At 44.5% G+C, this 13,617-nt stretch overlaps 2 protein-coding genes across 4 annotated transcripts in view; both read left to right on the forward strand.

Moving 5' to 3' along the window:
* The first annotated feature begins 2,039 nt into the window (after positions 1-2,039).
* LOC132895056 (dynein light chain 2, cytoplasmic-like) lies at positions 2,040-3,746 on the forward strand. Of its 2 annotated transcripts, none has more exons than XM_060935234.1 (3): positions 2,040-2,150; positions 2,747-2,883; positions 3,252-3,746. In XM_060935234.1, exons 2-3 carry the CDS (start codon positions 2,752-2,754, stop codon positions 3,387-3,389), a joined length of 270 nt encoding a protein of 89 aa, XP_060791217.1. In that variant the 5' UTR covers positions 2,040-2,150; positions 2,747-2,751; the 3' UTR covers positions 3,390-3,746. The 2 variants fall into 2 exon arrangements, with proteins under 2 accessions (XP_060791217.1, XP_060791218.1); XM_060935235.1 differs by lacking the exon at positions 2,040-2,150 and adding an exon at positions 2,205-2,382.
* An 8,167-nt stretch (positions 3,747-11,913) lies between these two features.
* The window catches only part of heatr6 (HEAT repeat containing 6), a 54,915-nt gene continuing 53,211 nt past the window's right edge, over positions 11,914-13,617 (forward strand). For both annotated transcript variants that reach the window (XM_060936427.1, XM_060936428.1), the window contains exon 1: positions 11,914-12,199. In XM_060936427.1, the coding sequence (XP_060792410.1) occupies positions 11,930-12,199 (270 nt within the window). In that variant the 5' untranslated portion in view covers positions 11,914-11,929. The remainder of the gene's footprint in view (positions 12,200-13,617) is intronic.

The raw sequence follows: 13,617 nt of genomic DNA on the forward strand, positions 1-13,617 counted from the left end.
AAAAAAAATCCAGCCATGCTCCAAAATCTAGTACAAAGCCTTCCTAAAAGATCGGACGCAGTTGAAGCAATAAAAGTTAGAGGACCAACTTTGGAACGGAATGTTCAACCAGGGCATGTACTTATGGTCATACAGCATAGTTGTACCATGTTACCATATTTTTAAACTTTTAATTCAAGCCCTTTGGTGGTTTTCTCAGTTTAGCACCTATAAGTAATCTATCCCACCATTCCACTGATGTGCTGTATGTATATTTGGTATGATCAAGGCTGCATGTTGATGGTGTTGCTCCAGGGTTCTGATCCCTGGTTACAGTGTATGGAATTTTCCATGGTCTGCTTGTGTTTGTGTTTCTTATGAGTTCTCTGGTGTCATCCTTCTATCCAAGGTGGATTTGGCTATGCCCGATTGGCCCTAGGTATCCATCCATCCATTATCTGTAGCCGCTTATCTTTGTTCTACAGGGTTGCAGGCAAGCTGGAGCCTATCCCAGCTGACTATGGGCGAGAGGCGGGGTACACCCTGGACAAGTCGCCAGGTTACCGCAAGGCTGACACATAGACACAGACAACCGTTCACACTCGCATTCACACCTACGGTCAATTTAGAGCTGCCAATTATCCTAACCTGCACGTCTTCGGACTGTAGGGGAAACCGGAGCAAACCCACGCAGACAGTGGGCTCGAACCCAGGACCTTCTTACTGTGAGGCGACACTGCTAACCACTACACCACCTAGGTGTACATGTTCTTACGAATGGTCTGCTGAAATGAACTGGAAACCCATCCCATCCTGGGTGAATTCGCCCACCTTGTGGCCAGGGTTCCCAGGATAGGCTCTGGATTTAAGAAGAAGAAACATGCACACTTCAAGCACAGTGAAATTCATCCTCTGCATTTAACCCATGGGGTGGCAAGAAGGTCCGGGTTCGAGCCCCGTGGCTGGCGAGGGCCTTTCTGTGCGGAGTTTGCATGTTCTCCCCGTGGGTTTCCTCCGGGTGCTCCGGTTTCCCCCCCAGTCCAAAGACATGCAGGTTAGGTTAACTGGTGACTCTAAATTGACCGTAGGTGTGAATGTGATGACCTGGCGACTTGTCCAGGGTGTACCCCGCCTTTCGCCCGTAGTCAGCTGGGATAGGCTCCAGCTTCCCTGTAGAACAGGATAAACCCACGCAGACACAAGGAGAACATGCAGGCTCCACACAGAACCGCTGGGTTCGAACCCAGAACCTTCTTGATATGTTTAGCGCAATCCTGACCAATATCTCATCTCATCTCATTATCTCTAGCCGCTTTATCCTTCTACAGGGTCGCAGGCAAGCTGGAGCCTATCCCAGCTGACTACGGGCGAAAGGCGGGGTACACCCTGGACAAGTCGCCAGGTCATCACAGGGCTGACACATAGACACAGACACCTACGGCCAATTTAGAGTCACCAGTTAACCTAACCTGCATGTCTTTGGACTGTGGAGGAAACCGGAGCACCCGGAGGAAACCCACGCGGACACAGGGAGAACATGCAAACTCCACACAGAAAGGCCCTCGCCGGCCCCGGGGCTCGAACCCAGGACCTTCTTGCTGTGAGGCGACAGCGCTAACCACTACACCACCGTGCCGCCCTTCCTGACCAATATGAATAAGCAAAACTTGGGTGATTGGTGTGGCTAAATGAGCTATTATGAGAGGAAATACAGCATTATTAAATTTGTAAATCTATGATATAGTAAGTCAACCATTCATAAAATAATTTGAACATTAATAAATCGTGTTAATGTGCAGGAGAGGAATTTCCACAGCCTGAGGTAAACCAGGCCTGAGGGGGGAGAAAAAAAACAAAAAAACAACAACATTAGAGGGCGCGAGCTCGCCTGATTCTCCTCCCCCAGCGCAATGCATTATGGGATGAAATAAAACGCAGGCAGTAGGAAGCGAGTGGAAAACGCATGGAAGGTGCTGGTCGAGACGGCGCGCTAGCCAATCAGAGGGCAAGTCCAGTGTTGTGGGCGGGGCTTCGCTTTTATTCCCCGCCCCTTCTGGTGACGTAGTTGAATACGAGTGAAGCGTTTTGTGGGAGAAACGTGGAGTCTGGTGGTTTAAAAGATTCACACCTGAAGCAAAACAGCTCACTGGTACAGAACTTGTCAGAACACGGTGAGTTTGGGTTGGGTGTTGTGTGGTGTTTAATTTATCCGGCATTTTAACCCGGACAAGTTTATTAGAGAAGCGCGTGAGAGAGAGAGAGAGCATGACATGGCAGCTCAGAATCAGAACCAGAACCAGAACTCTTTTTTTTTTTTAATTGTCATTGCACAGAGTACAACGACATTGGTGAGGTGTGCATTGACTATAAAACAACAAGTAGTAAGAAGAGCAAATTAAATAGGTAGGTGTGTGTCTATAGAAATGCTTGCATGCATGCATGCATATATAATATATAACATATCCATGTGTGTGAAGAATGGGGTGCCTTTTTATATGCACTGTGCATCATTGACTTTCAAAGAATAGCCATGTTCTGTGATTTTGGACCTGAGAGCTGGTGAGTTCTAAATTGGGAGGTGAAGGAGAGAAAATGGTTCTTTGCTGATTTCAAAAATAGCCTCCTTCTCTTCTAATAGACGCACATATGCATTCTATCATAAAGAAATCCTGTACTGTCCTGATGCTTTTTTTTTTTTTATTTCTTCATCTTGTGTTTACGCCGACCTCTGTTTCTGTAACGTTAACTGACTTCCTTTGTCTTTCAGACATCATGACTGACCGAAAGGCCGTGATCAAGAACGCTGACATGACCGAGGACATGCAGCAGGATGCTGTGGATTGTGCTACACAGGCCATGGAGAAGTACAACATCGAGAAAGACATTGCAGCTTATATCAAAAAGGTAATCGGAGATGTTGCCTGACGTACACGTTATCTAATGACGGGCAGCTTTGTGTTTCCCGTAGAAGCGATTTGATGGAGATGTGGCTCTGGGTGACGGAGTCAGTGTTGCCAGATATTGCTGACGTTTTCCAGCCCAAAATATGTTCAAAACCCGCCAAAATGCACTTAAAACCACCCAATGTGGCAACACTGGATGGAGTCTTGACTGGTATTTCAAGTTTAGTTTAGTTCCTCAAAATGTTCCTGCAGGTAGTGGGTTATGATGAAAAAGGGCTTAACGGTATTTTGGAGCAATTTTTATGAGAAATATATAAGCCTTAATGATTTGATTTGATTGATTACTCCCCTTCCCCATTTCACCAACAGGAGTTTGACAAGAAGTACAACCCCACGTGGCATTGCATCGTGGGAAGGAACTTCGGTAGCTACGTGACGCATGAAACGAAGCACTTTATCTACTTCTATCTTGGTCAAGTAGCCATCCTGCTCTTCAAATCGGGCTGAGGAAGGCTTTCAATGTTCCATTGCACAAATTCTGAGCTTAAGCTCCAAACCTGGACTGTGATGCACTGATGACTGATGCCACAACACACACACACATGCGCACGTACATGTGGGCACACACACACATGTAAACATAACCATACACTTGCTCACCTTGAGAAAATAGCTATGGAGGCTGTGCATAAGTGCATGGACCATGTACAATATTTAATTTGTATATGTTGCTTTTCTGTAGTTGCTCTTGAGTTAAAGCAACTTCTTTTGCTGAGTATTTTTGCAGTGTTTGAATTTTGTTTTTGCACTAAAGTTGTATAAAATGCTTTGCTGCCTTTAAGTAATAAAGAACAGTACATCCTACATCGTGTCCCTTTTTCCTTCCTCCCATTTTAAGGTTTGTGGCTTATTTTGTCTAATTTAAATTTGATTGCTGGCTTCAGCTTTTGGAGACAGCGATGACGTTGTACTGATCAGGGGTGGGTTTCCTAAAAGCCTCTTAATGCTGAGAGCATCTTAACTAGGAGCGTGTGTTCATTGTGATGCTCACTCTGCCGTTTAAAGAGCATCTTTGTGCTGCGATGCTTTTGGGGAAACTCTCCCCAGAATGTAATGAGTTCAAATGCCAGTATTGTCCCTGTTGGGCCTTGGAGCAAGACTTCTCTGCTTCATGACTGATCCTAACCTTAGCAATGCAAAGAATTTCAGTGTACCATGTGTCTGTGATGTATCCTTCAGTGCTCTCCAGGGGGTTCACATGTTCACTCATACAGGCATGAACATGACTTGCTTATGGCTTAATAAATGTGCTCATCCTAGTGCTTTTTTTTCTTTTCTTTTTTTTTTTTTAAATTCCCCACTGCCTGAAAGGCCCAAAGGGGGATTATGTCATGGTGATGTCCATCTGTCCTGGGAAGGGTACTTGCCTTCTGAAATCAACTCTCAATTTTTGGATGAATTTCGTGAAACACTTGATTGTTACAGTGGCATGCAAAAGCTTGGGCACCCTTGCTGAAAATGTCTGTGAGCAGAAGATGAACTGATCATCAAAAGGCATAAAGGTAAAGACAAGACATTTCTTTTCAGTGTTTTATGCAAGATTTGTGTGTTTTTTTTTTTTTTTTGTACAATTGGAGAGTGAAAAAAGAAAAGGAACACCATGCAAAAGTTTGGGCACCCCAATGCATTTGAGTTCTCCGGTAACTTTTACCAAGGTTCCAGACCTTAATGAGCTTACTGAGCTGTGGCTTGTTCAAATTCTTCGTTCGGAAAGGTCAGATGATGCAGATTTCAAAGCTGTATAAATTCTCTTGACTCCTCAAACTTGTCCCTAAAATCAACAGCCATGGGCTCCTCTAAGCAACTCCGTCGCATTCTGAATAATAAAATTGATGCTCACACAGCAGGAGAAGGCTACAAGAATGTAGCAAAGTGTTTTCAGGTAGCTGCTTCCTCAGATTGTAATGTTATTAAGAAATGGCAGTTAACAGAAACAGTGGAGATCAAGGTGAGGTCTGGAAGATGAAGAAAACTTTCTGAAAGAACTGCTCGTTGGATTGCTAGAAAGGCAAATAAAAACCCCTGTTTGACTGCAAAAGACCTTCAGAAAGATTTAGCAGACCCTGGAGTGGTGGTGCACTGTTCTACTATGCAGCGACACCTGAACAAATATGACCTTCATGAGAGAGTCATCAGAAGAAAACCGTTCCTGCGTCCGAGCCACAAAATTCAGCGTCTGAAGTTTGCAAATGAACACCTAAGCAAGCCTGATGCATTTTGGAAACAAGTCCTGTGGACTGATGAAATCAAAATAGAACTTTTTGGCCACAATGTGCAAAGGTATGTTTGGAGAAAAAAGGGGGCCAAATTCCAGGAAAAGAACACCTCTCCGACTCTGAAGCATGGGTGTGGATCGATCATGCTTTGGGGTTGTGTTGCAGCCAGTGGCACAGGGCACATTTCATTGGTCGAGGGAAGCATGGATTCGAATAAATACCAGCAAACTCTGGAAGCAAACATCACACCATCTGTAAAAAAGTCGAAGTTAAAAAGAGGATGGGTCCTACAATAAGATGATGATCCAAAACACACCTCAAAATCTACAATGGAATCCCTCAAGACGCACAAGCTGAAGGTTTTGCCCGGGCCCTCACAGTCCCCTGACCTAAACATCATTGAAAATCTGTGGATGGATCTCAAAAGAGCAGTGCATGCAAGACAGCCCAGGAAAGTTGTAGAACTGGAAGCCTTTTGCAAGGATGAGTGCGCAAAAATCCCCCAGGTAAGAACTGAAAGATTATTAGCTGGCTACAAAAAGTGTTTACAAGCTGTGATACTTGCCAAAGGGGGTGTTACTAAGTACTGACCATGTCAGGTGCCCAAATTTTTGCTTCATGTCCTTTTCATTTTTTGGTATTTTACGCCTGTAAATGATGGAAATGAAAATGTAATATTGTGGAAAATATTAAAGAAATGTGTCGTCTTTACCTTTATGCCTTTTGGTGATCAGTTCATCTTCTGCTCACTTAACTATTCACAGTAACAGACATTTTCAGCAAGGGTGCCCAAACTTTTGCATGCCACTGTATATGTCAGTAATACGCATATTGCAATTTTGTTCAATTCAGTTGCATTTTCCCAGAGTTATGGCCTTATAGCATAGATATAGTTTCCAGCGGGGGATATTGTGCTCTCCGAGCATTCTTGTTTAAAATATACTGCAGCTGATATTTACTCATGGCTTAATGTACGTGTGCGTATGTTTTTTTTTTTTTGTCTTTCTTTTGATACAAACTAGATAAACATGCTATTTATACATGTATCTGTGGTTCGGTGAACCCTCAATAACCACAAATTGCTGTGAAAATCGCCTAGATTCCTTGTTCAAGGCAACAACATCACGATGTATGGTGTGTTATTTTTGACATACAATACAGTATACCACTGCTACGCAGCCATTTTCACTGACAACTTTGTGCCAATTTCTTGCCAGGTCTACGATCAGTCTGAAATGAAAAGGAGCCCTGGTGGTTCTACAAAGTGTAACGGGGACTGAAAATATCAACGTGTATTCCATGAGGAACCTGCAGATCTGTCAAAGTTATCCTTGTAGAACCTGGAGAAGATGCATAGTGATACCAAGACTTTCCAAAAGTAATGGTCATAAAATACACTAAGTTTGAAGCACACACGTGTATAGCAGGCTATAGTTTTACAATCACTCTTCACTGGAACTAAAACCTGTTCCAGCATGATAACGCCTCTGGACACAAAGTGAGCTCCATGAAGATATGGTTTGCCAAGGTTGGACTGGAAGAATTCGAGTGTCCTGTATAGAACCCTGACTTCGACACCAAGTGCACCCAGACCTCCTTATCCATCATCAGTACCAGATTTCACTAATGCTCTTGTGGTTGAATAAGTACCAATCCCCACAGCCACACCTCAAAATCTACTGGAAAGCCTTTTATAACAGCAAATGGGAGAATAAATCTGGAATACGGGGCGGCACGGTGGTGTAAGTGGTTAGCACAGTTGCCGAACAGCAAGAAGGTTCTGGGTTCGAGGCCGGCGGGGGCCTTTCTGTGTGGAGTTTGCATGTTCAGAATTACTTTATTAATCCCCGGAGGGAAATTCAAATTTGCTACCAAGCTCCTGAATCAACGAATGTCTAAAAATAGAAGATAAAATCATCTGAAAAAAAAAAGAATAAATAAAAACAATTTAAATAAGTTCAATAACTTAAGTAAAAGCAAAATGAAGTGATTTTATATACAATGATTCCTATATACATACAGTGCTCAGCGTAAATGAGTGCACCCCCTTTGAAAAGTAACATTTTAAACAATATATCAATGAACACAAACAATTTCCAAAACGTTGACAAGACAAAGTTTAATATAACATCTGTTTAACTTATAACGTGAAAGTAAGGTTAATAATATAAACTTAGATTACACATTTTTCAGTTTTACTCAAATTAGGGTGGTGCAAAAATGAGTACACCCCACAACAAAAACTACTACATCTAGTATTTTGTATGGCCTCCATGATTTTTAATGACAGCACCAAGTCTTCTAGGCATGGAATGAACAAGTTGGCGACATTTTGCAACGTCAATCTTTTTCCATTCTTCAACAATGACCTCTTTTAGTGACTGGATGCTGGATGGAGAGCGATGCTCAACTTGTCTCTTCAGAATTCCCCAAAGAAAATAATTTCTTTCCACCACAAAGGTGAAGGCTACAAGAAGATCAGCAAAGCTTTACTTATCAGTCAGAATACTGTAGCAAAAGTGGTACAAAAATTTAAGAAAGATAGAACTGCGACCATCTCACAGAGACGTCCAGGTCGTCCACGGAAGTTAACACCTCGACAGGAGCGTCTTCTGATGAGAAGGGTTGAAGAAAATTGGCATGCAAGTTCACTGCAGTTATCTAAAGAAGTAGAAAGCCAAACTGGGGCGACTTTTTCCCGTGACACAATACGGCGTACACTGCAGAGGAATGGCACGCCGTCCACGAAAGAAGCCTTTCCTAAAGCCCAGGCACAAAAAAGCCCACCTAGAGTTTGCCAGGGCCCATGCTGACAAAGATGAAGACTACTGGGACTCTATACTCTGGAGTAATGAGACCAAGATAGATGTTTTTGGAACTGATGGCTTCAAAACTGTATGGTGTCGCAAAGGTGAGGAATACAAAGAAAAATGCCTGGTCCCTACAGTGAAACATGGTGGTGGCAGCGTCCTTATGTGGGGCTGCATGAGTGCTGCTGGTGTCAGGGAGCTGCATTTCATTGATGGCATCATGAATTCACAGATGTATTGCTCTATACTGAAAGAGAAGATGCTACCATCACTCCGTGCCCTTGGTCGTCGTGCACTTTTCCAACATGACTAAACACACATCTAAGGCCACTGTTGGATTTCTGAAGAAGAACAGGGTGAAAGTGATTCAGTGGCCAAGTACGTCTCCTGATCTGAACCCAGTCGAACACCTATGGGGAATTCTGAAGAGCCAAGTTGAGCATCACTCTCCATCCAGCATCCAGTCACTAAAAGAGGTCGTTGTTGAAGAATGGAAAAAGATTGACATTGCAAAATGTCGCCAACTTGTTCGTTCCATGCCTAGAAGACTTGGTGCTGTCATTAAAATTCATAGAGGCCATACAAAGTACTAGATGTAGTAGTTTTTGTTGTGGGGTGTACTCATTTTTGCACCACCCTAATTTGAGTAAAACTGAAAAATGTGTAATCTAAGTTTATATTATTAACCTTACTTTCACGTTATAAGTTAAACAGATGTTATATTAAACTTTGTCTTGTCAACATTTTGAAAATTGTTTGTGTTCATTGAGATATTGTTTAAAATGTTACTTTTCAAAGGGGGTGCACTCATTTATGCTGAGCACTGTATATTGCACCTGAGTTAAGGATACGTGGTAAGACAGTGTACCACAGTTATACAGTGGCATTGTACAGCTTGAGTGCAACAGGTAGGAATGATTTCCCGTGTCTCGCAGCGTGGAAGAATCAGCCGTTTACTGAACGTGCTCCTGTGGCTGATCAGCTCCTCATGTAGAGGGTGGGAAGGACAGATTGTGTTTATTTTGGACAGTGTCCTCTTCTCCAACACCACTGTCAGAGAGTCCAGTTCCACGCCTACAACATGGCCGGCCTTCCTGATGATCAAAGACTACGTTCAGACCGCACCCTGAAACGACCCATATCCGATTTTTTTGCCCATATGCGACCTGTATCCGATTTGTTATTGACAATCTGAACGACACACATCCGATTTTTTCACATGCGACCCAGGCCGCTTGGATATGTGGTCCTAATTCCGATGCATATCCGCTATTTTCACATGCGACTGCAGTCTGACCGGACAGGTCGCATTCATGCGACCTACACGTCATCAACAAGAGACAAACGTCACTATTCTGCGTTGGCTAATCCCGCCTCTTTGGTGGAAAACAACAACATTTGTACAGTTTTCAGAATTTAAATAGACTTTTATAGAATTGATCAAGCTAATGGTGGATTTGGTAGGGACCTGGATGTTGATCTGTTAGCCTGATTAAATAAAACAGTTTCTATAACTGATTTATAACTTAAACCATCCTGTATTACAAGATTATAAGATTGTTCTGGAAATTTCCAGTAATTTGACACCTTCGGTCTCATTAGTCTGCTGCCCACATTAATCAGATTATTGTGTGAGTTTCGCCGCCGCCACAAAAACCACATCGCCAGGTCTCGCCTCATCTCCATGCTTTACTTGCAAACTTGAAGAGTGCGCTTTTTTTTGTTTACGTATTACGTAGATGTGCTTATTACGTGTCAATTTGCGCATGCGGGACACTTTTGGGTCGTTTTCCGTTCATATTGGAGATCGCATACAAGTCTCATATAATTGGTAATGTGAACGGCCTAACAAAAAAATCGGATTTCACAACAAATCGGATATGGGTCGTTTCAGGTTGCAGTCTGAACGTAGTGTTAGTGTCCTTCACCTTCAAGCCGCTGCCCCAGCAGACAACAGAGTACAGGATGGCGCTGGCCACCACAGTCTCATAGAACATCCGCAGCATCGTTCGGCAGATGTTGAAGGATCTCAGCCATCTCAGAAAATAGAGACGGCTCTGACCCTTTTTGTATACAGTGTCCACGTTTTTGGACCAGTCCAGTTTATTATCCAAGTACACCCCCAGGTACTTATATTCCTCCACCACGTCCACACTGACCCCTTGGATGTTAACAGGGGTCACCGGAGCCCCGATTCTCTTCAGATCGACCACCAGTTCTTTTCTTCCTGCTCCATGTGACAAAGTTGTCCACCACCATCCTGTATGCGCTCTCATCACCACCGGTAATACGTCCAACCACTGCAGAGTCATCAGAAAATTTGTGGAGGTGGCAGGTCTCCGTGCAGTAGTTGAAATCAGTGGTGTAGAGAGTGAAAAGGAAAGGAGAAAGGACAGTCCCTTGCTGAGCCCCGGTGTTGCTGATCACTCTGTCCGACACACAGCACTGCAAGCGCACGTGCTGTGGTCTGCCAGTCAAATAATCCACAATCCAGGACACCAGTGGGGCATCCACCTGCATCGCTGTCAACTTCTCACCCAGCAGAGCCGGCCAGATGGTGTCAAAAGCACTGGAGAAATAAAAAAACATGATCCTCACAGTGCTGGCTGGCTTGTCCAGGTGGCCGTAGACTTTGTTGAGCAGGTAGATGATTGCGTCCTCTACTCCAAGACGGGGCTGGTAGGCGAACTGAAGGGGGTCAAGAAATGGTTGGACCATAGGCCGGATCTGCTCCAGGATGAGTCTCTCAAGGGTCTTCATGATGTGTGACGTCAATGCCACGGGCCTGTAGTCTTTGAGGTCACTGGGACGCGGCTTCTTCGGTACAGGGATGAGGCACGTGTCTGCGTGCGTTTCCCCCAAAGACATGCGGTTAGGTTAATATGGGACGGCCTTGGGCTGAGGTGCCCTTGAGCGAGGCACCTAACTCCCAACTGCTCCCCGGGCGCTGTTAGCATGGCTGCCCGCTGCTCTGGGTAAGAAAGGAAAAAGAAAGCACAACTTTATTCATCACACACTTGTGAAATTTCCTCTCTGCATTTAACCCATCTGAAGCAGTGAACACACACCCAGAGCAGTGGGCAGCCATGCTAACAGCACCCAGGTGCCTCGTTCAAAGGCACCCCAGGCCATGTTAACCTAACCACATGTCTTTGAACTGTGGGGGAAACCCATGCAGAGAACATGCAAACTCTACACAGAAAGGCCCTTGCCAGCTGCTGGGTTTGAACCCAGAATCTTCTTGCTGTGAGGCAACTGTGCTAACCACTACACCACCATGCCACCCTAATGTGTGTGTGTGTGTTCACTGCTTCAGATGGGGAGAGGAATTTCACAAGTCTGTGATGAATAAAGTTGTGCTTAATAGGATGTTCAAAAAAAAAAAAAAAAGCACATTTGGTCAGGTGTGCACAAACTTTTGGCCATAATGGGAAATATCCAGTACAATCATGAAAACAAAAAAGTTTAAATTAAAGGATAACACTAGCTAGGACAGGGAGGCACAGCAAGAAGGTCCGGGTTCGAGCCCCATGGCCGGCGAGGGCCTTTCTGTGCGGAGTTTGCATGTTGTCCGCGTGGGTTTCCTCCGGGTGCTCCGGTTTCCCCCACAGTCCAAAGACATGCAGGTTAGGTTAACTGGTGACTCTAAATTGAGCGTAGGTGTGAATGTGAGTGTGAATGGTTGTCTGTGTCTATGTGTCAGCCCTGTGATGACCTGGCGACTTGTCCAGGGTGTACCCCGCCTTTCGCCCGTAGTCAGCTGGGATAGGCTCCTGCGACCCTGTAGAAGGATAAAGCGGCTAGAGATAATGAGACGAGATAACACTAGCCAGGACAAATTATATCCATAATTTGGTGTTTTATTTTACCGACTTTTAGTTTGAAAATGATGCACTTCCGGTTTACACCGGAAGTAGATTGCAGTTACCATAGCAAACCCGCTATTTGTGTCCTTTTCAAAATGGCTGCTGGAGTAACTTCATTTGACTCGAGCTCATTTGGAGGTTGTGATAAAGATTTACCAGGATTTCAGCCCGCATCTTCTTCCACTCAGGCGGCACGGAGCACTTTAGTGTCGGCGGAAGTTCAGTTCAGTCGCTGCTTCAACAAACTAAAAGTCCTGAGAGCCTCCGACAGTCCGGGTTTCAGAACCGAGCTGAACCTGCTGTTCGACCAGCTGATCTCTGAAAACTACAGCAGCAGCTTCACAAATGAAAACATACGACCACAAGTACTTCAATATTTCACTCACTCACTTTATGTTTTGTTTAACTCACTCACTCACTAGCTGGTGATTTGAAACAGGGCCTCCATCTGCTGTTAAAACATCATGTGGCTGAATTTTTCCATCACTTCCTCGTTTTCTGTAATATTATCCTCCTCCCTTCCATAAACTCCAGTTAGACTTAAATACCAACCTACCAGAGATATTTCTGAAGCTTACATTCACATTTCATAAAATAATTTCTTAACATTAAAGCAAATCTGGACTAGAAGGTGCCTTTGCAATTATATCGTGTACACAGAGGATGTTACACAGTTGTGTGAAAATAGATATGAAATTTATCTTCGAGTGCTGAATGGATATTTCATGAGTGATGCATTTTTCAGCACGAGAAGATAAACTTCATATCTTCGCACCACTGTGTAATGTTCTTTACATCGTCTAGACACAAGTTAATCAGAAGAATTTTCATTTGGACCCATCTCATCTCATTATCTCTAGCCGCTTTATCCTGTCCTACAGGGTCGCAGGAGCCTATCCCAGCTGACTACGGGTGAAAGGCGGGGTACACCCTGGACAAGTCGCCAGGTCATCACAGGGCTGACACATAGACACAGACAACCATTCACACTCACATTCACACCTACGCTCAATTTAGAGTCACCAGTTAACCTAACCTGCATGTCTTTGGACTGTGGGGGAAACCGGAGCACCCGGAGGAAACCCACGTGGACACGGGGAGAACATGCAAACTCCGCACAGAAAGGCCCTCGCCGGCCACGGGGCTCGAACCCGGACCTTCTTGCTGTGAGGCGACAGCGCTAACCGCTACACCGCCGCGCCGCCTTCATTTTGACCCGCTTCACCATTTTGACAACTCGCGTCCAGTCAGTGGCAAAACACTGGGAGTGAAATATCAGGAATTATTATTCAGTGGCATGCAAAAGTTTGGGCACCCTTGGTGAAAATGTCTGTTACTGTGAATAGTTAAGTGAGCAGAAGATGAACTGATCACCAAAAGGCATAAAGGTAAAGACGAGACATTTCTTTAATATTTTCCACAATATTACATTTTTATTTCCATCATTTAAAGAAGAAGAAACGTTTATTTGTCACATGCACACTTCAAGCACAGTGAAATTCATCCTCTGTATTTAACCCATCTGAAGCAGTGAACACACGCACACACTCAGAGCAGTGGGCAGCCCCACACTACAGCGCCCGGGGAGCAGTCAGGGGTCAGGTACCTTGCTCAAGGGCACCTCAGCCCAAGGCCGCCCCACGTTAACCTAACTGCATGTCTTTGGATTGTGGGGGAAACCGGAGCACCCGGAGGAAACCCACGCGGACACGGGGAGAACATGCAAACTCCACACAGAAAGGTCCTCGCCGGCTGCTGGGTTCGAATGAATGGTTGCCCTGTG

Source organism: Neoarius graeffei, chromosome 12, assembly GCF_027579695.1.
Source record: "Neoarius graeffei isolate fNeoGra1 chromosome 12, fNeoGra1.pri, whole genome shotgun sequence".
Classification (NCBI taxonomy): Eukaryota; Metazoa; Chordata; class Actinopteri; order Siluriformes; family Ariidae; genus Neoarius; species Neoarius graeffei.

Coding starts and splice junctions, on each gene's coding strand:
- LOC132895056 (XM_060935234.1), top strand. CDS start 2,752: ATGACTGACCGAAAGGCCGTGATCAAGAACGCTGACATGACCGAGGAC. Junction 2,884..3,251: donor TTGCAGCTTATATCAAAAAG/GTAATCGGAGAT, acceptor TTTCACCAACAG/GAGTTTGACAAGAAGTACAA.